Genomic DNA, 27,155 nt, shown 5'->3' with positions numbered 1-27,155 from the left:
GAAAAAAGAACCTTCTGAACAGGACATTTTGCTTAACGTTTTGTAATGTCAGCTTTACATGCAGAACCGTGGTAGCCAAGAGGATGTAAGGAGAAGGCGAAGGCAGCAGGCAGCACTGGGAGGGAGGAAACCAGAAGTCCTGGACAAGGTGATGTCTGAGAGCAACTAACATTCTTAAGACAATATTAACTGCATTTCTAGAAAGAAATTTAGGAGGAAGTTTTAATTTCATTAAGAAAAGGTTATAGGTTTTAGTTTCATTAAGAAAAGATTATCGACTAACAAAATGTTTTCCACACACCAGTATTACTCTATCTCATTTCCTCCACTCCCCCTAAACTGTGTGTGGTTGTGTGTGGGTGTGCAATGGTCATGTCTGTTCATGTACACACCGGCAGTTCCTTGATATCTTTAAAGTGACCAGGTGTAGATAGATTTTTTGGTACTTTCTCTGTCATCACCCTAATGATCCTAGAAAGCACTTATTGTCTTAATTCACCAGAGTTAAGGTGTGAAGATATCTTGGAAAAGCCACAGAGTCTTATAGGGTGTTGGCAGGAGGTGGTTGATCCCTGCCTGCATTTTAATTGGTGTTTTCTGGGGGGAAGCGGGGAGCCAGAGGATGCTAGTGAGATTTGTGGGTGGAAGGCCCAGAAACAGCAAAAGGATGTGGTCGGTTTCCTAAAGTGCTCAGTTTCAGGCAGCTATGACCTGTTAAGAAGGAAAGCGGGCCTTAGGAGATGGGCCCCCCCGGAGAAGGAGCTTCAGTAGGGCCCGCTCCTCCCCAGACCGGCCAAGAGTGGGAGAAGGTGACTGGTATTTGCATCCTGCAATGGAGTTTATCCACATTGCAAGCTGGAAATCAGGGGCTGTGCGTGAGTTTCCCTCCGGTTGTGAAAGGGGTCTAAGAGAGTTGCTGGGGCCTCGCAGGCCCCTCCCCTGGGCTGCAAGGATCCGCCTCTATTCCCCAGATAAATTCCTAGTGTCCACCAAATTCCTCAGCGCTCTCTCACACTCCTCTACGGCCACGACTCCGGGGGTGGGGAAACAGCGTCGGCTTCCTGCCCGCAGAAGCCCTCGCGGCTCCTTCTCAAGACTGCGAAGGGGAAAGGGGTGTGAGACCCAACCAGACCCGCAACTCCCGGCTCCCAAGCCGAGGTGGCTGCCCCACACTCCACGTTCGGGGGGTCCATTGGTTTCGGGGTCTCTCTCCTCTCTTCCCTTTCTCCTCTCTCCTTTCCCTGTCTCTCTCATCCTCTCCCCCAAACATGTCCACCGGCTCCCTCAGCGATGTGGACGACCTTCAAGAGGTGGAGATGCTGGACTGCGACGGGCTGAAAATGGACTCGAACAAGGAGTTTGTGACTTCCAACGAGAGCACCGAGGAGAGCTCCAACTGCGAGACCGGCTCTCCCCAGAAGGGCCGCGGCGGCCTGGGCAAGAGGAGGAAGGCTCCCACCAAGAAGAGCCCCTTGAGCGGGGTCAGCCAGGAAGGGAAGCAGGTCCAGCGCAATGCGGCCAACGCGCGCGAGCGGGCCCGGATGCGGGTGCTGAGCAAGGCCTTCTCCAGGCTCAAGACCACGCTGCCCTGGGTGCCCCCGGACACCAAGCTCTCCAAGCTGGACACGCTTAGGCTGGCGTCCAGCTACATCGCCCACTTGAGGCAGATCCTGGCCAACGACAAGTACGAGAACGGTTATATTCACCCGGTCAACCTGGTAAGTTCTCCGGTGCGGCGGCGGCGTCCCGGGGAGGGGGGCGGGGGCGACCCAGCGCGGCTGCACTGGGTCCCCGGTGAGAGGGTGCGCGCCAGCCTGGGAGCCGCGCATCTTAGTCACCGCCAGCCAGCGTCTCTAGGGAACCGGTGCAGGCGATCCCCACACGGCCCTCACTCTCTGCTTTCCAAGCCGCGGGAATGCGTTGATTTATGCGAGTATTTGACGTGGCAGCCCAATTAGGAGTTTGCAGGCGTATCGAGCTGGCAAAGAGGAGGGATCCCGCCGCACTCGCGCCAGCGCCTTCAGGGCCGGTGCGGGACAGCGAACACGGACAAGATGCTGCGCGCTGAGGCGGCATTTTAGTAATACTTTTATTCTTTCAGCTGAAGAGTAGAACTTGATTCCCCGCCCCCTCTAATTCCTGTAAATAAGAACAGCCAACTCTGTTTCTTTCCCAAGGATATGTAGAACCTTTACATATGGACACATCATGCCCCCCCATAATTGTCACATAAGTCCCCAACTGTTTAAATATTCTGCACTTCTCCTACAGATGGATTAACATTCTCGAATCCCAGAATTTCTAGCAAATACCAGCATAATCAGAACATTATCACGAGTATTAGTGTAATAAATAATATTAAAATAGGTCACTCTCCTTCAAGTTTAAGAACATGATACTTTTTATCTTAAAGAATAATGCTCATTGAGTCTAATATTTTTCTCAACCGCATTTTACTGTTTAAGAACTATATTTTAATTCCTTTTTCGTTTGATTTAATTTTAAACCTTCCAGGGGCTAAAGAAAAACAAAAACGAACTACCACCTCTGTTTATATATGATAAGAAGGAGAGGTTTTCCTCTTAAAAGTCTTCTTATCGGTGGGCACTAGAGAGAGAGGTTTGAAGGTTTGAATTGTCTTCTCTCTGAATTGGTTTCAGGAATTGGGGGGGGGGATGCAAAACCACATTTTGCTGTGAAAAATATTTTTCCTTCTAATTAAAAGTCAGGGTTTTTGAATGAGGAAACAGCTTTTTAAAGTCTGGAACGAAAATGAAAGCAGTGCCTTCATTTACAACTGCTGCTGCCTTCATCTTTGAATAAGAAACTTAAGGGAGCTTTATTATACACAGAACGGGGAAGGGAAGAGAAAGCTATGCTTGCTCAGCCCAGTAGGAACACAATGTGAAAACACACGGCTATATTCTTTTATTAACATTATTTGTTTTTAAGAGCTGGCGATTAATTTAGAAACTGTGGTTAAAACCGGCGTTTGTGATGGAGGAAACTAAAGATAGAAGTAGGGAAATCCATAGGGGTGAAAAGAGAGGGCTGGGAAGCCTGACCAGCACGTCAGAAGAGGGCCAGCAGGGCGCTTCACCTTGAACCCGGCGCCCAGTGGCGCGAGGTCCTTCTCGGCTTCCCTGCTCCGTTCACCCTAGCATCTGCCTCCGGGCTGTGGCAGGGCAGGAGCCACTTTGGGCTTTCCAAGGGTCTCCTCTCTTGGGTTTCACTTCAAACCCAGGGCGAGCCCCTCTTTGCTCTACCACCTCGAGCTGTGGCTTGGCGCCAACGCCGCTTTCTGCTTTACCGAGCCACAGGGCGCACTAGGTCACCGGGAAAACTGCAGAGATAACGGGCCTCTCCAACTCACTGCCTGCCCCCCACCGCGCCCTTTCCTTTGGGCGCCCTTTCCTTTGGTCTCGGGCTCCCGCCTCATCCCACCCCTCCTCCATGGCCACTTACCTCCTCCACCCTCTTCTCTCCTGCAGACGTGGCCCTTTATGGTGGCCGGGAAACCCGAGAGTGACCTGAAAGAAGTGGTGACCGCAAGCCGCTTATGTGGAACCACGGCGTCCTGACCTTGGAGGTGCGAGTCTGGGAAAGGCGCGCTCCCGGGGCGGGGGGGTGGGGGGGAGCGGGCCCCGGGAAGGCGACCCTTGCCCTCCCTGCTCTCTGTCTCTTCTTCCCCCTTGCAACTCTCCTCTCCCTTTCCCACCCCTCGAGAACACTTTACAGCGACGAGGAGATTCGTTTCCAAACCAGAGGACATCAATTGTACTTACAACGATTCCCATCTATTTAACTTTATTAACTTCTACCGTGAATGACTCTGCGAGCCTTGCTGGTCCAAGTGCAATATGTAATTATAAATATATAAATAGATAATAAGAGCCTATCAATGTGTATCTTTTGTACAATATGTTGTAAAATGTAGATCATAGAATAGCTGACTTTGACAGTCACATTTATAAAGTAATTCACTTAAAGATATATATTTTTTTCAAACAAGTTTTGTTACTTTCAAAAATAAATCTTTCTTTATATTGCTAAAAGCCCTGACATTTGGTGTGATTTTTTAAAATATATATTTGGAATAGAAAGATGGGGAACTATGGGGGAGCTATAAAATAAAAGTGGTTCTTTTGAATCTCAATCCAAACTTCTAGAGATAGTCAATGATTAAATACGATTTCCACTGTGAAGGTGCAGATCATATTTTGCACTGAAACCTCAAAAAGAAACTAGTCCCTCAAGTTTGCACGTTACTTTTCAGACAACTAGAAATAATGTAACTGTAAACAAAGAAAGGGAAGGATTAAAGTTATTAACAGTTACACGATTCAAGAGAAAAACACACCAGAAAAGAAAAATCTGATTTTCAGTTATTCCACAGTTTAATTGCTAACACGAGCAGGAAGGTAAACTCCACATTCTATAACTTTCCAGGCGCGTGCGTGAACCCAAGCAACCCATAGCTGCAAAACAGTGAAGAAGTACTGGGAGCGATGAAGAACATAAATGCCATACCTTTGGAATGTGTTTTACGATTTTCAAAGGGCTGCAACGTGTATTTTATATTTCTTATTAATAATTGATGATTACTTATAACAACGCGCATGCCTGCCTTTCGGTTACATTAGCCAGCGCGTTCAGCTCCTCTCCACGACTTCCGGTGGATTGGGTTTTAATTTAAACATCTTCCAGGCTACGGAACAGCTCGTTGGGGAAGATTAAGTTGAGATAAACAGAGAGGCGCGTCCGAGGAGCCTGGGACCGGGTTCCCTCTCTGCCCCAGCGGAGCCAGCGGCGGCCGATGCGCCAGATGCCACCGGGGCTGTTTAATGTTCGGGGTTATGACCGCAGTGTTTACAAGACGTCTTCGGTTATTTATACTGTTATTCCTCGCAGAGGGCCTTGAAACTTCCGCTTCATTTGCTCTTTCTTTTCGATTTTTTTTTTTTTTTCCTTTTTCTCGGCTCAGTTAGGTACCTTGAGTAAGGGCTCCCCCGCTCTTGCACTTACCTTCAACCAACACCAAAGGCCGCTTAGGGGGTGGAGCCCTCAGCCTGGACAGCAGGGAAGGAGCCGGCGATGCTCTTGACCCGGGGAACCGCTGTGCCAGGAGGGATGTTCTCTGCCAGAGACAGTTACCACGTTACCAAGTCCACATCTCCATTCTCCAAGCGCTGGGAACGCGGGTGACTCTTCATCCACGTACCTGCCATTCGCACGTCGGAGGACCTCTCAGGGTGTCAGGCTTCCCTCCCAGCCCCTTAACCCCCTACCCGGACTTGACCCTCAAGAGAGCATTTTAAGCTCTGGCCACCTCCACCTTTCCCAAATTCGCTTCTACCAGAGCGATGGACCGTCTACCCTCACCTCACGGATCCACAGTTCAAGTCAGAGATGCGTCCCAACGTGATTCAGTTGTCTGCGTCTCACGTTCAGCAAATTTTCCAAGCTCCCACTCACGTTTTTACAATAAATACTCAAAATTCTGAGCACTCTACGCAGGCGGCCCCCAGAGAAGAAATTTCTGCTTGCTCATTCTTTGACGACCCCCAACAGCAAAACAATTTGTTAAAAAAGTCCTCATGCCTCCCACCGACAACTTGCAGTCTGTGCTTTCAGCGCAAGGCCGGAAGCTGTGCACGCGGGACATGCAAGTTAAGCCCTAGTTTTGCGTCCAGTTCTTTCCTCAAAGTGTTTGGATTCTCAGTTCTCTCATCTCCAAAAGTGGGGATAAACGTGATTATAATGATAATAATAATCGTACTCATACATTTCCTCTTTCACCTCACAAAGACTTAGTGGTGCTCACATGAAGTTATAGTTTTGCAACAGCTTTGTAATGGAAAAGATCCGTGCACATATGGGTCACTTGTACTCAGTGGCTGGCGGTGAGCTGCCTATACTAGACCCGACCAGACCTGAAAGTACTCAGGCAGGAAGCTCGAGAGCATGCACAAGCTAGGGTCTTTTTATTGCAGGAACCAACACACCCCTCCAATGCAATGTTGAAGGTTACAACTTCCCTCTCTCTCTCTCTCTCTCTCTCTCTCTCTCTCTCACACACACACACACACACCCCTTTACCCCTCCTCGATGTTCTCCCATTTTGTCCAGAGCTTTATACCAATGTGACGATTTCCTAGAAATCCAGAGTCCAGAAAAATTCAGAGAACAAAGATAGGGAGTGGGACCAGCAAATATACGGGCTACACTGGTGCCTGGCTGTCTGGAAACCCTGAGCACAGGGGTCTCAGCCTTTGAGCCTGGGCACACTAGGGGACCCAAAGGTTGTCCACGGAAAGGAGCAAGCAACATGGTGGGAATGACAGGGTTGTGGCTACCACTAGCCCTGGCGCAGGACCACCCCCCTCCACACACACATCCACAGTCTAAACATCTCTCCTTCCCATGGACCCTTCTCTTCTGCCAGGTCGTCAGTCCTCCTGCACCCACCATGCCCTACGTCCCAATGTCTGATGCTCTTCTCAAGCCTGTCCCAGCGGGATGTGACTTTGAGCCTACCGTGCCAGCACAGGTCCTTGGCATGTCTCGATTTTAAAGGAGGCAAGTGGTATCGGAAGGAGTGGGGGACCCCCTTTACCACAAGCCAGATAGTTAGGGGTGAGGGAGGTGTGACCTCTCAGTTATAAAAAATATCTTAGAAGGTGCTTTCTAAGATAGTCTAGAAGGAGAACAACCAAAGCAGGTTGTAGAAGCCTGGAAGGAAAATGACATGTTTCAAATAAGCATGTCTGCGAGTTCTCAGGAGGAGGAGACAGACACTGAAAGTGGACTGAAGCTGGGGAAGTCCCTTCTCCTCCCTTTTCTCCCTCTCTCTCTCTCTCTCCCCCCCCCCCCCACTTCTGATTGCTTCTATGACTTCTTATAGGCAACTCACTGTGCTTCCCCACTGTCACTTCAGACTTCTTTCTAAACAGATAAGTAGTAAACAAAGTTGGTACCTGCTAGTTATATTTAGTGATCAGTGGGAAACACTGCCCAGGGAGGCTTCTGAGCCAGTGATTCCTGGGCGTGTATGGGAATCACCTGGACAGCTCCTGGAAGTAGAATGTTGGGCTCCATCCATTGAGTTCCAGATTCCAGAGGTGTGAGGTGGAGGTGAGGCCCCAGAATTTCTACTTCTAACAAGTTCCCAAAAGATGCTGAGGCTACTGGTCAGGAAACCACACTCAGAATCATTGTTTGGGGATCTGTCTCATTAAAGAAACAAAAGACGTTGAAGCGGAGAGAAAGAAAATATTTGGGAATTACTTTTTCTTAAGAGGCTGCATGTTCTGGGCTCCAGTTTCATTTACATTTCTACTTGCTCCACGGTGGCATGCAGTGTATTCTTAACGCTTAAATGCCGATCAAGACATCAAACCACTCGTCCTCAGAAAATATTAATAAAAGATTTGTGCAACCCTGGTGTATGGATGTGTGCGCGCGTCCATCTTGAGCTCTCAAAGAGATTTCAGGTGATGGATTAAAGGCCTGGATGGATTAGGGCCCGGCTGCTGTTGGCTCCGTTGCGACCCCTAAGGGGGAGAGAAATCCGAGCGCGCGGGACTCATGCCCTCTACAACTTCTCGGTTGCGCAGAGGGTCCCCGCGGTCCAATCCAGGTCAGCAAGGCTTTCCCCTTCACTCCAGGGGGAGTATGAGGGTTTGCTCTGGGCTGGGGCCCTGTGCTTCCGGCTGGTGGGAAGTCAGCCTGGGGTTGAGGTGCAGGGTCTCGAGCTGGTAGGGAGAACGTGGCAAGCGCCGGGTGGGGCTCTCGGGCAGGAAAGGGCCCCGAGCCAAGAGGCGGAGTAGGGAACGGCTCCTCTGAGGCTTTTCTACCCGGGAGACAAGTTTCTGGAAGTGGGCGGGAGGAGAAGGATGGAGAATCCGATTTCGAGCCCCAGCCTACACTGCCTCCTGGGTCCGCATCCCTTTCCGGGAGCCGCCTCCGAGACAGCCGGGTGCGTGTGCCAATGCGGACTGGTCCAGCGCAAAGACACCGCCCAGGGAAGCTTCTAGGGTAATGACCCTGCTCAGCCAACAAGGAAAGGCGCAGACTCCAGCCAGCTGGCGAGAGGAACTTCCTTTCTTAGCTTTGCATCCTTTTCTCCAAATTCTGGCGATGCCCTAGGAAACTCGCACGGTGCCAGTGGCATTCTTGAGAGCCAGGCTGGCTTCCTCCAGGCGTCGGGGTTCCGGGCGCCTTTGATCTTTCTATCTGGCAGGCTCAGCTGGTCCACCTCCAGCCCGTTCATGGGAATATTAACCACCCCAAGGACTAGGCTACAGATCCCTTCCCAGGGCAGAGGGAGGAGAAAGGGGTGGAAAGGGCAGAGAGAACAGTTGAGAATGTCTTCGAGTTATGAGACCAGACTCCTCGAGGCGACGTCATCTCATCTATTGTACCCAGCATCCAGCTTAGCGCCCGACACCTCAATACATGTTGAACTGCCAGTGAATCATTAACTCTCTGAGGCTATGGTGAAGGAAGAAGTTAGGATACAAGGCAGGTGGAGCAAAGAAACTGAGAGTGGGGCTGTTGCCATGGTTAAATTGAAACAAACCGGGACGTCCCTGGTGGTCCAGTGGGTAAGACTCCGGGCTCCCAGTGCAGGGGGCCGGGGTTGGATCCCTGCTCAGTGAACTAGATCCCACATGCACGGCACAACTAAGAGTCCACATGCGGCAGCTAAAAGATCCCGCGTGCTACAGTGAAGATGGTGCAGCCAAAATAAATAAATAAATAAATAAATAAAATATTTAAAAAATAAAATTTCTGAAAAAAAAAACAGAAAGAAACGGAACCTCTTAGTTGAAATCTGGGTGTATATTTGAGAAAAGAATAAAGCAAGCAGACATCTTGGGACCAGATGGCATCAGCTGGGGATGGGTTGTTTGAATTGCCCTTGCCCCTGACACTCAGATGAAGTCTGTTCTTTCCCCTCCCAGTAGAAGATGACATTATTAGTTTTGAATTTATATGGCCCTTAGGTCAGAATCATTAGCTTAAAAGGTGCTTTGAAGAGTGGAGATAATTTGAGAGACTTTATAGGATAAAATGTAGACTATACAACTGAAAGGATCCTTATTTTAAAATTAATCCAGGTGGTGATAAGCAAGTAATTTGTTGCCATTTGTGCGGGTTAGATCTACATCTAGTGGAGGGTATAGCGGAAAAAGCTTTTGACTGAATTCTTGGGTAAGAAACTTGACCGTTTAGGACCTAAGTTCTTCCATCTGAAAACATGGGTATAATAATGACTGCTTTGCAAATGCTACCCAAAAGGCAAAGATATACGAAGCAACCTAAGTGCCCATCAACAAATGACTGGATAAAGAAGATGTGGTATACATATACAATGGAATACTAGTCAGCCATAAAAAGGATGAAAATTTACCATTTGCAGCAAAATGGACGGACTTGGAGGGCATTATGCTAAGTGAAATAAGTCAGAGAAAGACAAATACTGTATGATATCACTTATATGTGTAATCTAAAAAATACAACAGACTAGTGAATATAACATAAAAGAAGCAGACTCACAGATATAAAGAACAAACTAGTGGTTACCAGTGGGGAAAGGGAGGAGAAGAGGGGCAATATAGGGGTAGGAGATTAAGAGGTACAAACTATTAGGTAGAAAATAAGCTACAAGGGTACATTGTACAACATGGTGAATATAGCCAATATTTTATAATAGCTATAGACAGAGTATAACCTTTAAAACTGTGAAGCACTATATTGTACACCTGAAATTTACATAATATTGTACATCAGCTATACTTCAATTTTAAAAATTATTTTAAAAAAGGTAATGATTGCTTTGGTAAGATAATGTATGTGGGCGATGTCTGGTACATCATGGGCACTAATTAATATTGGTTTTCTTCCTTTCCTCTCTTCTTCTTCTGGTCATTAAGTTATAAAAGTGCCTGAAAGAATGATATGCATCTCCCCTAAATAGTTATCTACCCAGTAGTAATTATTGAGTAGAATAATTATTATATAGAATTATTAAATTCTCAGGAGAACCCAGTTGCTTCAGGTCATCTTGAATGTGATCAAAACAGACCTCACCACCTTGTCCACAGTGGATCCTGATCCTAATTTCCCCCATGACCCTGACCAGGGATCGAAGCCATGCCCCCTGCATTGGGAGTGTGGAGTCTTAACTGGATCATCAGGGAAGTCCCCGGTTCCTAACTCTGTATTTCAACATTTATAACATTATCAATAACAGGTAATCATTATTTTCTTTCATTTCTCTGTTTCTTTACTTAGTTTGTACTTATCCTCACTAGCTTCATGAGGGCAGGGACCATGTCTGACTGATCCACTTTTGTTTCCCAGCCCCTAGCAGAGTGACAGGCATGTGGTAAGTGCTTGAAGAGGACTGAATGTATAAAGCTTAATAATAGGCTTCTTAGAGATACCTCTGTTTTCTAGTTAAGTTCATATTGCATTGCTATTACCAAAGGTGGTTTAAATATATCATCTAATTTTAATTTTAGAATTTGGTAATGGACACGTATTCTAAAACTAAAAATAAATCTATAATGAAAAAACTCACCATCAATTCTGTTGATGGGGAATTAACCTGAAACATTAGTCCTCACCACATGCGGATTCTCCTTTTAGCACTAAATCCCAGGAAAATGTCTACAGTAAGTACTGTGTCTTTCAAAACAATGCATGTCTCCCTTCAGTATTCTCACTATCCCTGGGGACCAGTCACCTCTAAACTTTTCTGCTTGGTTCCTGGAATTATTCACTAATGAATCTTAATAGAAAGTTTTTGTTCTTCTTTTGCACTTTATGTGAATACCATCTTCTTCTGCTGCCCTCTAATCTCTCACTTTCAGGCATCTGTCACCCACTCAATAGCTCCTTCAACTTTTTTTTTTTTTCTTAACAAGCATTCTTTCTCTCCCCACCAAGGACTAAAAAGAAACCCAAGACATCTCTAAACCCAGGAGAATTTTTTAAACCAACAGGGGTCATTTGGTTACATGCAACAAAAATCCCTTCAAACTGGCTCAAATAAAAAGGGGAATGAGGCATTGTAAAGATAGTACAAGGACTCTGGCTGACATCTCCAGGCAAAAAATAAACAGTAGGGGAAAATCTATTGGGAAACTGAAAGTCAAGAGTACAACTCCCTTCCTCTCTCTCTGGAGCTCTCTGGGCTCTTATCTCTGCTTTCTCTGCCAGTCTTCTGCATTTCCTCTTCTGATTTTCTGTGCTGACTTACTTTCTACTTCTCCTGCACTTTTTATTTCAGATGGAACTTGTTTGTTAGGTTTCTATGGCCCCAATTCTATAAGAACATGCAGTTGTAGGCTCTACTATCCAAAATTTTAGTCTCAGCACCTCTTAATTTGAATTCTTAAGATAAGGAATATGCATATGGACTACTATAGACTCGTTCTAAGAGGCTCTGATTAAATTCCCCAGGTCAGTTGTGCGCCTCTTGTCCTGTCAGCTCTGGTTGGCTGGGGATGGATGGACAGGTTGCCTGATGGCTGGGGCAGATTCTTTTGAGATGTAGGCTCTGGGTGAGACAGGAATCCCAAATCTGTTTGCTACAAATGTAATCTAATGCAATCAGGGTTGAGGTGTCTGCATATGGGCCACCTGGTTTTATTCTGCTACACCAATGGTGAGAAACATGTGTTTGGAAAAAGGTCATGTTGTATTTGTAATGGGGGGAAAGGGTAGAGATACCAACATCAAGAAAACATATATACATATAACCAAATGATCTACTTTATGGAATAGAATAATTTTATTGAGAAAATCACCACTGGTATGCCAGTGCTATTACTGGGCATATTTAGGAAAATGCTAACTCGTATAGATTCAGCTTTATTAATTTTTTTCATCCATCTGCATTACACAGAGACCATGCATGTGAACAATCATATTTCATCTTCAAAACAACCCTAACTAGAAGGTATTATCATCCTTACTTTTCATGTAAAGCAGCTGAAACACAGAGAGGGGAAGTAAATCACCAGAAGATATATGGTGGATTAGTGGCAGAAAGCTGAGTATAGAATTTTTCTACTTAATTAAACTGAAATGGTCTCCTGCCTTGAAAATAGGAGACTCCCCAGGATAAAAGAAATTAAGGATGGGTTATAGGATAGCCCTATAAAAGAAAGAAATCCTTACAAGAAGGGCAGGACATGATGCTTTTTTCAATCAGAATTTTTGTTTTATACTCATTTAAAAAACTCTTTTAGACTTACTAATATTTTTTATCCTCTACCACTGTTAAAGATACAAAAAAGGAAACTATAAGCAAAATAAGTTAGTTAAAATAGTCCAAAAACCTGTTTTGTAGTCAGAGTGCAATTCATTCTGAATTATTCATTTACTCCATCATTAAAATCTAGTGATTTTCCACCCATTACGTATCAGTTTTTGTCATGTAATAAACTACCCCAGAACCCAATGGCTTAATGCTGTAAGCATTTGTTATTGTTCATGCGTCTACAAGTCAGCTGTGCAGTTCTGCTGATCTGGACAGGGCTATGCTGTTCTCACTCAGCTTGCTCATATATCTGTGGTTGGGGGGCAATTTGTCTGAGAGCTAACTGGTCAAGGATAGCCTCACTCACATGTCTGATGGCAGGCTGGCTACTGGCTGAGGTGATGAGGGTGACAGAGCCACGTGTCTCTCATCATCCAATAGGCCCACATGTACTTTCTTTCATGGTGACTGCGGAGGGAAGAGAAACTCACAAGCTTCTTGGACTTCGGTTCAAAACTTGCTAGTGTCACTTTGACTGCGTTGTATTGGCTAATGCCAGTCACAGAGCATCCTAGGTTCAAGAGGTGGGGAAATAGGTGCTACTTCTTGATGGGAAAAGCTGCAGTCACATCGCATAGAGCATGGATACAGAGAAGGGTGAGATTTGGGACCACTTTTATAATTAATCTGCCACATTAAGGTTTTCCTAAAACTTCTTCTATTCAGAGTCTAGCCTTTCTGAATTATCTCCCACTTTGAATTGTCAATATCTAGTGCTGTACCACCAATTTTGTCCTCTGGGTTACAAAGAATATTTCTTAGAAGATTTTTCCTCTATAATTACTGTGATTTTCTTCCAAGCCACTGATACACATTCTGCAAATTTCAGTGCTTACCCTTTCTTGATTTTGTCAGAAGGGAGGATAAAGAAAATACCAACAAAAGTTAATCATACCGGGCTTCCCTGGTGACGCAGTGGTTGAGAGTCCGCCTGCCGATGCAGGCGACGAGGGTTCGTGCCCCAGTTTGGGAGGGTCCCGCATGCTGCGGAGCGGCTGGGCCTGTGAGCCATGGTCGCTGAGCCTGAGCGTCCGGAGCCTGTGCTCCGCAACGGGAGAGGCCACAGCAGTGAGAGGCCCACGTACCGAAAAAAAAAAAAAAAAGTTAATCATACCCACCTGTCTTTTACCTATTCTTAGAAATTTGGAGGTTCTTCTGACACTAGTTTCATTACTTGACATGTATAAGAGGATGAATGGTGGCCTCAAAGACATCAGATCCTAATCCCTGAAAACTGTAAATATTATCATAATTGGAAAGAAGTCTTTGCAGATGCAATTAAGTTAAGGATGTTGAAATGGAGAGATTATCCTTGATTATTTGTGGGCCCTAAATGCCATTACAAGTGGTGTCCTTATAAGAGAAAAGGAGAGGGAGATTAGATACACAGAGGAGGAAAAGGTCATGTGAAGACAGAGGTAGAGATTAGAGGGATGAAACCACCAGAGGCTGGAAGAGACAAGAAATGGATTCTCCCTTAGAACCTCCGGAGGCAGCGGGGCCATACATACACCTTGACTTTGACCTAGTGAACCTGATGTTGAACTTCTGGCTGTCAGCCAAGAAAGGGTAAGTCTCTGTTGTGCTAAGGCACCAAGTTTGTGGTCCTTCGTTACAGCAGCCACAGGAAACTAATACAGCATGTGACAGGCAAGCTGTTGCATGTATCTCAGTAACAAAATGTAACAGGTTCATCTACTTATGGTTTACTTCCTTTCTTAAGCTCTATAAAGCATCTGCACGTGCCTTTGCAAGAAAGTACAGAATTATGGATATTCCTCCAATGAAAAATGCATTTGTTCCTATACTTTAGTTCTCTATTTCCATGCCTTGCTATGCATAACAAAATTATATTTATTATTGATATCTATATACCAAAATAAAATTTCTTCTGATGCATTATAATCCTTTTTTTTTTTTTTTTTTTTTTGCGGTACGCGGGCCTCTCACTGTTGTGGCCTCTCCCGTTGCGGAGCACAAGCTCCGGATGCGCAGGCTCAGTGGCCATGACTCACAGGTCCAGCCACTCCGCGGCATGTGGGATCTTCCCGGACCAGGGCACGAACCCGTGTCACCTGCATCAGCAGGCAGACTCTCAACCACTGCACCACCAGGGAAGCCCAGTATAATATTTTTTTTTTTTTTTTTTTTTTTTGCGGTACGCAGGCCTCTCACTGTTGTGGCCTCTCGCGTTGCAGAGCACAGGCTCCGGACACGCAGGCTCAGCGGCCATGGCTCACGGGCCCAGCTGCTCCGCGGCATGTGGGATCTTCCCAGACCGGGGCACGAACCCATGTCCCCTGCATCGGCAGGCGGACTCTCAACCACTGTGCCACCAGGGAGAGTATAATCTTTTAAAAGACATTTTCCATGGCAATTTAACCCAGCATGGATAATACCAACAATATAGAAAATTCAAACAAATAGACCAGTGTTAAGGCGCATCGCAATTTTAGAAATGTGAAAAATAATGCATCTTAGAATGATGATATACAGTAGCTCATTTCATCCCATGCATCATCACTGAGTACCCACTGTATGTAGGACCCCGTGTTACACACTGAAAATAGATAAGATGACACCTTCCTTATCTCCAGCTTAGGTCTTACTCTCCAGTAGTTGCAGACTTTCTTCTCTGCAAGGACCTGAAAGAGCAGGGCAGTCTTGCACCTGCTGTACCAGTTTCCAGAAGGGTGGGCTACTGGGACATACTGGCTGCTTCTGCCACACTCTAAGTTAGTGCTGCAGACAGCTCAGCCTGTCACTCACTAAGCTAGTCCAACATGGTGCACTGCCTCTACCCCAGACTAACCAATCTCCCAGGAGTGAACAAATATCTGGGGAAGTGATTTCAAACGTCACTTTTTGCATCCAAGGTGGTTGTCCTGGAGGCTTTATTTTCCCAAAGCTAGAATTGGATCTCAGGCCATTTGGAGGTTGGCTATATATAGTGGGCCACCTTTCTACCACACTGATATAGGAAGTCATTTTGCAAATACGTGCTCTCGGTCCAAAGCAAAACATTTTCAGGATATGATAGGTGCATTAGCAGAAACTTATGTTCACTACTGGAAAATCAACACCAGAACTATGAATGATAGACCATCAGAGTCAGCCATGCCCTATAATAGCTGAGCGTAACTTTTTTATGCCTTACCTGCCAAGCATTCTGCATCATCTCAGGGGCCTTCCCCTCAAACAAGTACGAACTTCCCAAAGCTTTTTATCTCCAGAACCTGTCTTTTGCTTTTTCTTCTCTTCTGAATCTTATAAAGCAACTCATAAACTATATGATACTGAATTCCACTAACTTTTTCAATATTACATTATCAGGTATACTCTAATTTATTAGGATATTTTTTAAGTGATATTTTCAAAAGCTCATAGACACCATGGTACTCTTCCCCCAAACCAATAACACCAGACTAATTATTTTAAAAAATCAGACATATCCAAATTAATAGATATTCTGCAAAGTATCAGTACTCTTCAAAACTATCAAGGTCATGAAAAATGGAAAGACTAAAGAAACTGTCATAGATCAAGGGAGATTAAGGAGACACAATGACCAAGTAAAATGTGGTATCCTGAATAATATTTTGGAATAAAAAAAGCCATTTGGTAGTGATAAAGGAAACTAAATAAAGTATGGATTTAGGATAATTGTACCAATGTTAATTTCATAGTTTTGACAAATTGTGTATGTAAAAAGTTTTAAAATAGGGAAAGTGAGTTAAGATACAGAGTCTATAAAAAATTTTGCAACTTTTCTAAACATCTAAAACTTTCCAAAGTAAAACAATAAAACATTTATTTAAAAAAAAAAACTCATAGGCCTGAGCTTTAGGGGCTAAGCTACTCTGACCCCAAGCTAATCATTAATCATTTAATCTCACTGTGCCTTGATTTCTTCACCAGCAATGTTTTTAAAGTTCCCTTCATCATTAAATTAAAAAGTCATAACTCTAGAAAACACTTTCATGTGGTTTTTGAGCCAGACTTCTGGTATTTGGCCAGGAAAATGCCCAACCACTCTCAACTAAATGTAAGAAGAAACTCTTGGTACCATGACTAGTTTTAGAACCTCTGCTGGCCCTGAATACAGAACCAAGAAGAACATGAGACTCCTTCTAAGACTCTCTCTCTCATTAGAATGATTTCCTTTTCTGCATGTTACATAATGTTTAGAAAAATTCAAAAACAAATGATATGTGCATATCTATTTGGTTACCATTCTGACCCTGGTCTGGGCTTATCTCCACCAATGGCTGAACAAGCAAAATAGGGCTGAAAAGAGGATGATGGCCCAAAGGCACGGCACTCTGAAGAATTACTGAAACTTCAAAAGATTTAATGTCTTATCAAATTTTATTTATCCTATCCACAGTTTACCTAACCATTCCATGATTTTTAGATATTTAGATGGTATTTCACTTTAGGCCATGATACCCATTTTTTTTTACATATATATATATTAGAATATTAGAATATATATATATTCTTTTTCAGTTTCTTTTCCATTATAGGTTATTACAAGATATTCCATATAGTTCTCTGAGCTATACTGTAGGTCCTTGTTATTTACCTATTTTGTATATAGTAGTGTGTATCTGTTAACCCCCAACTCCTAATTTATCTCCCCACTCCTCCACGTTGGTAACCATAAGTTTGTTCACGATACCCATTTTGGATCTTTGTCTGCATCTTCCAGAAGTAAAATTCTGGGCCAAAGAGCATGACCAGTTTTAGGCTCTTCATACATTTTGCCAAATTGCTTCTCACTTTACACCCCATCAGCAATTACCTAGATCACTACTTGGACTAAATTTTAAATTTAACTGTTTTTTTCTCTTGCCCATATAAGGAAGTCTAACCATTGAGTAGGGAAAGAGAATGAGGGATTGAGATGAACAGATTTCTCTCTTCTCTGCTAACTTATACCATCATCCCCTTTGGGGTCAACTTACAACTTTAAAAAAACAATATTTGTTTTTGTGCAAGGGCTGAAGGAGAACATGAAAAAACTAAGACTATTATAACTGTGCAGCTGTTGGGGGAGGGAGTAACCTTGTTTCCAAATTTTTGCCTTTCTATTGCATCCTCAAGAACTTTTAAAAACAAAATTTTACCTCATGTGCCTTATAGAAAAGACTTTTACCCCCAAACCAGAAAGTCCCAATATAGGTGTTGCCAAATTAAAACAAATGCTCTTAAGTAAGTTTTTTTCTGATAATAAAAGCAATCTATGATTATTTTAAAACATTTGGAAAGAAAAGATTTACTTCCAGAGATATAGGTTGATAAACATAACAAAATTAGGTTAATATTGTATATGCGGTTCGTACTCTACTACTTGTCACTTAATATTATGAAGCAGGCTTTTTGCTACATCATACAATTTTTTGGAAACATGATTTCTAATGACTGGGTAATCTTCCATTTAATGGGGAAACTATCATTCATTTTTGGACATTTAAGTTGTTTCTAATTTTTCCTATGATAAATAATTCTGTATTGACCATCCTTATGCACCCTTATATCTCCGATTACCTCTTAGATTATTACTTTGGATAGATTCCAAGAATGATTCTTTGTAAATATTGCAAAATTGCTTTACAGAAAGGTCGTACCCATTCAAACTCCCACTAGCAGTATATAAGAATACCCATTGCAATGAACCATTATGAATGCTTAACATTATCTTCTAGGTCTTTGTCAAAGATGTCTCATTATTTTTCCAACTTGTTTTCCAGCCAGGTCGGGGTAACTTCACTTATTTCTTATACAGCTTTTACTGAGAGAGACTGTGAGTTTCTGCCCCCAAAATTGTTCAGATTGCTAGGAAAGGCAAGTTATTTCCCTTGGTAGCATTTGGGTTGGGTAGTTGCTGAGTTATATGGTTTATCGGAGTTAGTCGCCACCACCCCATAGAGTTTCCCTAAATGTTCTGGTCACATTTGCTGCGTGATTAGCTTTACTGCTATGAAATACTGAGGGATGTATAGAACAGATGCCCAGGCATACCCCTTGGTTTGCATGGAGCTCAGAAGTCCTGTGAGAAATCACTTGAAACTCTCTTTATAGTTGGAGTTAAGAGATGTACAGACCTGATAACCTGCGGGTCCCCAAAGTAATCTGGAGCGGTGGAAGGACAGTGAAGGCTGAGTGAAAAGGAGTGGACCAGCTGTGCAGCAGGGTACAGATATTGAAGATAGCATTTTTTTCCAGGGAGAATAAAAAACTAGGCTCGACCATCCTCTGAACTAGCCACTGAGGGCTGAAAGAATAGTATTCCAGATGAGCAAATTACTGTGCTCTGGGAACCCCCTTTTTAAAGAGGGAGTCACCAGAAATAGAAGACTTCCAATAGTTAGTGTAAAAAGAATACCAGGAAACAGTCCCGAGATTAGCAGAGGAGGCAGCAGAAACCCATGGGAGGACAGGGAGCCTGCTCTTCCAAAGAAGCTGGTTCAAGGACAAGAGTTGACAGCTGTCAACCTCAAACCGAGCAGGAAGTTAGAAGTGCTAACACTGGCTCAACGGAGCCAGAAGCCACTGTTTCTGATTACCTTGAAAGGACAGCCCTGATGCTTCAATCTACCTCCTGCCCCCACCCAACCAGTCCCCCAGAGATTCCAACATTGAAAATGACCCTCTACAGGGTCAAACTCTTAGAAATTCATTAAGAAAAAGACTATAGATGACTAGGCAAGACAGTGGGGACTTAGCCCATTGGGATGTGTGGGATACAAATATGAAAGATTTATTCTCATCAATTGGTGAAGCCTTTTCAACTTTGTGAAATTTATGGACATGCTGTTATCTGGCTGGAACATACAGTGCGTACATCCATTATTGATAAAGAAAACCCTTTTATTTCTCAAATTAAAAACCTATTGGTTGTTATAAATTCCATCTTTATATTAGCCAGATTGTGGCCACTGTAAATAATGGAGCACAGAAACTTCCAAACAGTTCTTTTTGCTTAGAAAATATATACACATATAGACTAATAAATATATGTGCACACTTGCATACATGCATACACACATGAACATGTAACATGTTGATTAACAGGTTTAAGTTCACAGGGATAAAAATGAAACCAGTTTCAGTTTCCTCCTGTTACTATGCTATGTCGAATTTCCTCTTCTGAGTGGGAAACAGATCCTTAATGATATCTTGGGCAGATACCATAGCATTTCCAACACTTCGTAATTAAAAGACAAATTCAGTATTGTCCAGTTTAAAACTCCAATCTCATCTGATGCAGATCCCATCTCTGCTAGCCATGGTCCATGGCTCCAGAGACCTGCAGTGAGTTTGGTCACTGACTTGGGTTGGAGTCAAGGGGGACAGAGGTCTGGCTTATCTCTTCCTCTACCTATTTAAGAACTTATTTTCGGTTGTGCGGGTTGTAAGGGAGGATGAGAGAGGATGTTTCTTTATTGACTGCCTACTCTGGTGGTCCTCTGCTGGTTGTTGCTTCTCACTTGCCTTGGCTGCCCTCTATGTAACAAGGGCCCAAATATATCTTCTCACCTGGGCTCAAGAGTAAGTTCTTCTGCAGGCTTTCTTCTGGGAGGGGGATATTGGAGGGGAGAGGATGCTATGAGGCCACCCTTCTGCACAGTTCCATGAAGTGGAATTTGTCTCTACATCTTCATGTCTAGCTTTCCCAACCTCTTCAGCACCTTCCCTCTTGCCTCTGGTGTCCTCTCACCCTGTGGTCAGCTCTCATCCATTTATCATCTGTCTCCAGTTCTGTTTTCCCCTGTTCATGTACGTATATGGGCCGATTGATGGATCAACTATTTTAGCCCAAATCCCAAAATTTCCTTCAGGGGACGAGATCAGTCTCACAGTGTTTCACGCAACCTTAATGTCTGTAAGCAGTTCTCCTGATCTTCTCTCCCTTACTTGATTTGTGCGGATGGGGCAGTGGGGGGTAAGCATCACCTCTCCTTTTTCCATGGAAATCAGTGGGGAATAAACAGATATCCCACATAAACCAACAGCATCTGACTTCAAAGACTTTTCCCAACCCTATCACTATCCCTAGGTCTTCTTTTTATAGGACTGTAAGGGAACACTGAGATGATGGCTGAGGCTGGAGGAAGGGCAGGGGATGTACTAGGATAATGTTTGGAGGCAGCAGAGCTAATTTTGCCCACTTGTTTTTAGCCTTAATAGAGAGGTCAGCCGCAAATGTTCAAGGTTCCCTGGAGGGTATCACTGTAGAATAGGTTACTTTATGATCCTTTGCCCATAGCCTATAGCCTTAGTTGCCCAAAGCAACAGGAAAAGCCTCACTTAACAATTTTAGTATGTGTACAACATTCAATAAGTTTTATTTTTCAGCTTGCTTTTAAAAAGTCATACAATTTCATTTATGGATACCATATTAAGCATTTCTCTATTTTTGGATAATTTTTTTCTGATTATTTTCCCTATTATAAAAAATGCTAAAATAATCACCTTTATTCTTTATGTACTCATGTTAGTATTTGCGTAGAATAGATTCTTACAAGTAGGATTGCTGATCTTGTTCAAATTTTTGGATGCCTACTATCAAATTGCTCTCACCAAAATTTGAAAAAATTTACACTCCCAGTACCAATTTCCTCATACCCTTGACAATATTCAGTGTTATAAAGTTTTAAAACTTTTGCTGAGGACTTCTGCTCCCAGAAAGATGAAATAGATGTATTTTTCTCTATCTGACTGCTAAGTACAACTAAAAACTCTGGACATTTTGTATAAAGCAAAAATAGACTTTGAAACCAGCCAGAGACCTTGGAGCCTAAGAAACAACATGGAGTAACTTTCCTGCAAGCCTTCCTTTAAGAAGGCTTAAATAAGATCCATTTTCTCATTACAAAAAGGCGCAGGTTTCAATAAAAAAATTACTATACTAAGAACCAGGAAGATCTCAAAATGAATTTAAAAAGACAATCAATATGGCAGTTCTAACTTATGCAATAAGACAAGAAAAGGAAATAAAAGGTATTCTGATTGGTAAGTAAGAAATAAAGCTGCTTGTTCTTGATGACGTGATCATCTATGCAGAAAATTCAAAAGAATCAATAAAAAAATTCTAGAACTAATAAGTGATTATGGTAAGGTAGCAGGATACAAGGTTAATATATGAAAGTCAATTGCTTTCCTATATACCAGCAATGAACAAGTGGAATGTGAAATTAAAAACACAATACCATTTACATTAGCACTGTCCAAAATGAAATATGTAGGTATAAATCTAACAAAACCTGTACAAGATCTATGTGAGAAAAACTGCAAAACTCTGATGAAAGAAATCAAAGAACTAAATAAATGGGGAGTTATTCCATGTTCATAGGTAGGAAAACTCAATATTGTAAGGTGTCAGTTCTTCCCAACATGGTCTCTAGATTGAATGCAATTCCAATTAAAATCCCAATAAGTTATTCTGTGGATATCAACAAACTGATTCTAAAGTTTATATGGAGAGGCAAAAGATCCAGAATAGCCAACAGAGTGTTGAAGAACAACAAAGTTAGGGCTTTCATAATCAAGGCAGTATGTATTGGTGAAAGAATAGATGGATCAATGGAACAGAATAAACAGCCCAGAAATAGACCCACCTAAATATAGTTAACTTATCTTTAACAAAAAAAGCAAAGGCAATACAATGCAGCAAAGACAAACTTTTCAACGAATGGTGCTAGAACAACTGAAGATCCACATGTAAAAAAAAAGGAATCTAAACACAGACCATATACCCTTCACAAAACTTAACGTAAATGGATCACAGACCTATATGTAAAATGTAAAACTATAAAACGCCTGGAAGATAAAACAGGGAAAAATCTAGATGACCTTGGGTTTGATGATTTTTAGATACAACACCAAAGGCACAATATATGAAAGGAAGAATTGATAAGCTGGACTTTATTAAAACTAAAAACTTCTGCTCTGCAAAAGATACTGTCAAGCTAATAAAAAAAACCAGCCACAGATTAGGAGAAAGTATTTGAAAAAGATATATCTGATGAAGGACTGTTACCCAAAATATACAGAAAACTCTTGAAACTCAACAGTAATAAAAAAAAAAAAACCGATTAAGAAATGGGTAAAAAGAGGGGGTAACGGTGAAATGTGTAACAGGCCCAGGTAGGTAGATTTGTTATTTTAATTGCTCCCACACACCACAGTCTTCCAGGGGACAGGTTGCTTGCAGTTCAGAGCTCTGCTGCCCCAGGGGAACCCATCCATCAGTGGAGCAGGCAATGTGAGGGCTGGGAAGGGGAAAAAACAAAAACTAAACAAACAGAAAAAGGACAAAGACCTAACAGATACCTCACAAAAGAAGATATACAGATGGCAACTAAGCATACAAAAAGATGCTCCAATTTATATGTTATCAGGGAAATGTAAATTAAAAACAACAATGAGATACTACAACACAGCAACAGAATGGCCAAAATCCAGAATACTAACAACATCAAATGTTAATGAGGATGTGGAGCAACCGGAGCTCTCATACATTGTTGGAGTGAATACAAACTGTACAACCACTTTGGAAGACAGTTTGTCAGCTTCTTACAAAACTAAACATATTCTTTTAGCAGGAGGAGGAGAAAAGGAAGGGGAAGAGAATGAGGAAGAGGAAGAAGAAGAAAAAGAAGAGCAAGAAGAGTAAGAGGTAGGAGGTATAAGGAGCTAAATGGAAATTTTAAAACCTAAAAATACAATAACCATCAGTGGATGGGCCCAATGGCAGAATGGAGGGCACAGAAGAAAGAATCAGTGAACTAGAAGATAGGACAATAGAAATTATTTAATCTGAACAAAAGAGAGAAAATACACTGAAAAAAATTGATCAGGTCCTCAGTGTCCTGTGGGATTATAACAAAAGATCTAACACTTGTATCATCAGAGTCCTGGAAGTAAAGGAAAAAGAAAACAAGACTGAAAAAGTACTCATATAATAACTAAAAGGTTCCCAAATTTGTCAAGAGACATAAACCAACAGATTCAAGGTGCTGTGAAGATATTTTGTAATTAAAGTCTATAATCAGTTAACTTCAAGTAAGAGAGATTGTCTGGATAACCTGGTTGGGCCTGATTCAATCACTTGAAAGGCCTTAAAAGCAGAGCTGAGGTTTTCCTAATCAAGAAGAAATTCTACCTGCGTACAGCAGCTTCAGACCGTGCCAAAGAGTAGACTTGTAGAATGAATGCCTTATCTGCTATCATGGGATTCTACACAACAGTGCTTCTGATAAAGGAACTCACTTCAAAGCAAATGAAATGCAGCAATGGGCCCATACTCATGGAAATCGCTGGTCTTATCATGTTCCCCATCAACCTGAAGCAGTTAGTTTGCTGGAATAGTGGAATGGCCTTTTGAAGACTCAGTTACAGCACTGGCTAAGTGACAATACCTTCCTGGGTTGGGGCAATGTCCTCCAAGAGGCAGCATATCCTCTAAATCAGTCTCCCATAACCAGGATTCACAGGTCCAGGAATCAAAGGGTGGCAACGGGAATGGCTTCACTCACAATTATCACTGATGATTCACTATCAAAGATTTTGCTACCTAACCACACAAACTTATGTTCTGCTGGTCTAGGCTGGTCTAGAGGTCCTAGTTCCAAAGGGAGGAATGGTTCCACCAGGAGACACAACAATGATTTCACTGAAATGGAAATTGAAACTGACATCTGGCCACTTTGGGGTCCTCATGCCTCTGAATACACAGGTAAATAAGGGGTTATTCTAGTGGCTGGAGTGATTTATCCTGATTAACAAGGGAAATTGAGTTGCTACTATACAGAAAGTAAAGAAGAATATACAGGAGATACCCTAGGGCACCTGTTAGTACAGTCACTTCTCTTTATTTGTGGTGGTTATGTTCTACAAAGCCCATACAAACACTGAGTAGTAAATATTGAACCATTGTTTCCAGGGGAAATATGTCTGTATTTCACATGTATACACACATTTCTCACATAGATTACAATCTTAAATCCTAAAACAACTCATCCTGGTAAACTCCATTTTCTTTATTTCACAAAAGGAAAAATGCTACAACTATTTCAAAAAGTTTCATTTTTTTGTAAAGTGAAAATGAGGTTCAGAAATGTTAAGTGACTTGCCTGAGGCCACCCCACCAGCAGGTGCCAGAGTTGGAATTCAAACCCTGTCCAACTGGCCCCAGAGCTGGAACTTCTTGTACTATCATTGCATTGTCCTACTGGCTATATCTTCTGGTTATCTTTTTTTTTTTTTTTTTTCAAGGTACGCGGGCCTCTCACTGTTGTGGCCTCTCCCGTTGCGGAGCACAGGCTGGGGACGTGCAGTCTCAGTGGCCATGGCTCATGGGCACAGCCGCTCTGCGGCATGTGGGATCTTCCCAGACCGGGGCACGAACCCACGTCCCCTGCATCGGCAGGCGGACTCTCAACCACTGCGCCACCAGGGAAGCCCCATCTGGTTATCTTTATATTAGAGCTGCAACAAAAAGCAGAGTGTAGCCTTGTGTATAACCTAACTTAGAAACATGCCCAGAAATTGATTCAAATTTTTCTCTGCTCTGTCCATATCTGCAAATGACCACAAAAGCCTGCTAGTCTTGATTGGAGGATTATAAGGGAATTCAAAAATACAGAATCCCTGAATAATGAGGGTCAACTGTACTATCATGCCCAGAGAAACAGAATGTATAGGATTATATAACTATGTATAAATATAAATAATATGTATATATGATTTATTATAAGAAATTAGCTCATGCAATTATGGAGGCTAAAAAGTTCCATGATCTGCCATCTGCAAGCTGGAGACCCAGGAAGGCCGGTGGTGTAGTTGTAATCTGAGTCTGAAGACCTGAAGACCAGGAGAGCCAATGGTATAAGCTCTAGTTCAAGGCCGAAGGCCTGAGAACCAGGGGAACTAATGGTGTTAGTCCCAATTCAAGGGCAGGAGAAGACCTATGTCCCAGTTCAACAATCAGGCAGAGAAGGTGAATTCTCTCTTTCTCTCCTATTTTGTTCTGTTCAGGCCCTCAATGGATTGGATGATGCCCATCCACATTGGGGAAGTCAATCTACTTTACTCACTTTACCGATTTAAATGCTAATCTCATCTGGAAACACCCCTAGAGACACATCCAGAAATAATGTTTAATAATGTGACCCATCAAGTTGACACATAAAATTAAGCATCATATCCTGTAATTAAATCAATGGAAAGCTGTAAAAAATCGAATTCAGCCAGGACCACTGATGGCCCAGACCCTTCAGAAATGAAGATTTGGGTCACTTCACCAGGTAAAGAACCACGACTAGCTGAGGTGCTTGCTGAGGGCCAAGGGAATATGAAATGGATAGTGGAAGAAGATAGCTATAAATACCAGCTACAACCATGTAACCAGCTGCAGAAATTAGGGCTATAATCGTTACGAGTGTTTCTTCCTGGTTTTGTTATAAATATTTTGTATATATTTTAAGTAATTATTTTTGTTTTCTTCCCTCTTATTCCTTTATCATCTAAGATATACTAATGACAATTAACTTTATATCACATTTTTAAGAATATCAAAAAGAAGAGTGAATATTACCCTAGGATTTTGCATCCTCTTCTGGAGAAAGGGTTTGTGTGTTTGGTTGTATGGAGTATGTGTGATGTCGGGTGGAAGTACGATTCCATTGATGTCTTTATGTGGAGGTTAAGTATGGTTTATGGAGTTGTGTGTGTGTGCCAAGTGGACAACTAGTGGACTGTAATGGTCTTTTTGACATGTCCACTTGGCTAGGCTATAGTCCCCGGGTACTAAATAAAAAATCCATGATCCATTCAAGTTGACTTAAAGTAAGGGCTGTTGTCCTGGACAATTTGGATGACCCCATTCGATCAACTGAATGAGCTTAAGGTGGAGCTGAGGCTTCCTTGAAGAAAAAAAAGTTCCTCCTGTGGACAGAAATTTCCGCATATGCCTGAGTTTCAGCTGCCCTTCATGACAGCCTGCCCTGTGTATTTTAGACATGCCTAGACAGCCCCCACAATCGCATAAGCCAACTCCTTGCCATAAATCTCTTAATATATGTCTCCTACTGGTTCTGCTTCTCTGATATACGTGCCAAAAGAGAATTAAGGCTGCAGATAGAATTAAGCTTGCCATTCAGCTGCAGCTGACTTTAAGATAGGGGGCTTTAGCTTAGTTACCCAAGTGAGCCCAATGCAATCTGATGCAGCATGAGAAAGACTGGACTGCCATTGCTGGTGTTGAAGGTAGCAAGGAGCCATGATCCAAAATGGTGGCAACCTTTAGAAACTGGCATCGATGAGGAAACTGATTCTCCCCTAAGCGTCCAGAAGGAATGCAGCCCTGCTGACGTCTTGATTTTAGCCCAGTGAAACCAACTGCAAACTTCTGACCCCCCAAACTGTAAGATAATAAATTTCTGTTGTCTTAAGCCACTAGGTTTGTTTGGTAATTTGTTACAGCTGCAATTAGAAACAAATATACCAAATATATGAAGTCTGTCTTAAAGTTTTCCTTAGACTCAGAGAGCAATATAGATACATACACATATATAGTTTAGAAATATATATAGTTTATAATTATATTGTTTATATATAAATATAATTTAGATTATAAATATATAAATTATTAATATGAATTTTGATATAAAAATTATAGCATTGACTTTATTCTTTATAAAAGAAATTCATAAAAATAATTACCATTAGGATTAGTCTCCCATAAGAGAATGTTCATATAGAAGCTTTCACTGAGGCAGTACAAGATAACAGATGTTAAGATTCACAACAGAGC

At 42.5% G+C, this 27,155-nt stretch overlaps 1 protein-coding gene and 1 long non-coding RNA gene across 4 annotated transcripts in view; one reads left to right on the top strand and one right to left on the bottom strand.

Moving 5' to 3' along the window:
* LOC137204519 (uncharacterized) overlaps positions 1 to 27,155 on the bottom strand; it is a 110,706-nt gene that overhangs the window by 69,312 nt on the left and 14,239 nt on the right. The window lies entirely within an intron of this gene.
* TCF21 (transcription factor 21) lies at positions 1,014 to 4,062 on the top strand. 2 transcript variants are annotated; one of them, XM_067702038.1, is made up of 3 exons: positions 1,014 to 1,718; positions 3,492 to 3,589; positions 3,727 to 4,062. In XM_067702038.1, exons 1-2 carry the CDS (start codon positions 1,269 to 1,271, stop codon positions 3,579 to 3,581), a joined length of 540 nt encoding a protein of 179 aa, XP_067558139.1. In that variant the 5' UTR covers positions 1,014 to 1,268; the 3' UTR covers positions 3,582 to 3,589; positions 3,727 to 4,062. The 2 variants fall into 2 exon arrangements, with proteins under 2 accessions (XP_067558139.1, XP_067558138.1); XM_067702037.1 differs by having other exon boundaries at positions 3,492 to 4,062.

The sequence above is a fragment of the Pseudorca crassidens genome, chromosome 13 (genome assembly GCF_039906515.1).
Source record: "Pseudorca crassidens isolate mPseCra1 chromosome 13, mPseCra1.hap1, whole genome shotgun sequence".
Lineage (NCBI taxonomy): Eukaryota > Metazoa > Chordata > Mammalia > Artiodactyla > Delphinidae > Pseudorca > Pseudorca crassidens.
Note: the sequence above shows the minus strand (reverse complement) of the source record. Positions and strands in the feature narration are given on the sequence as shown.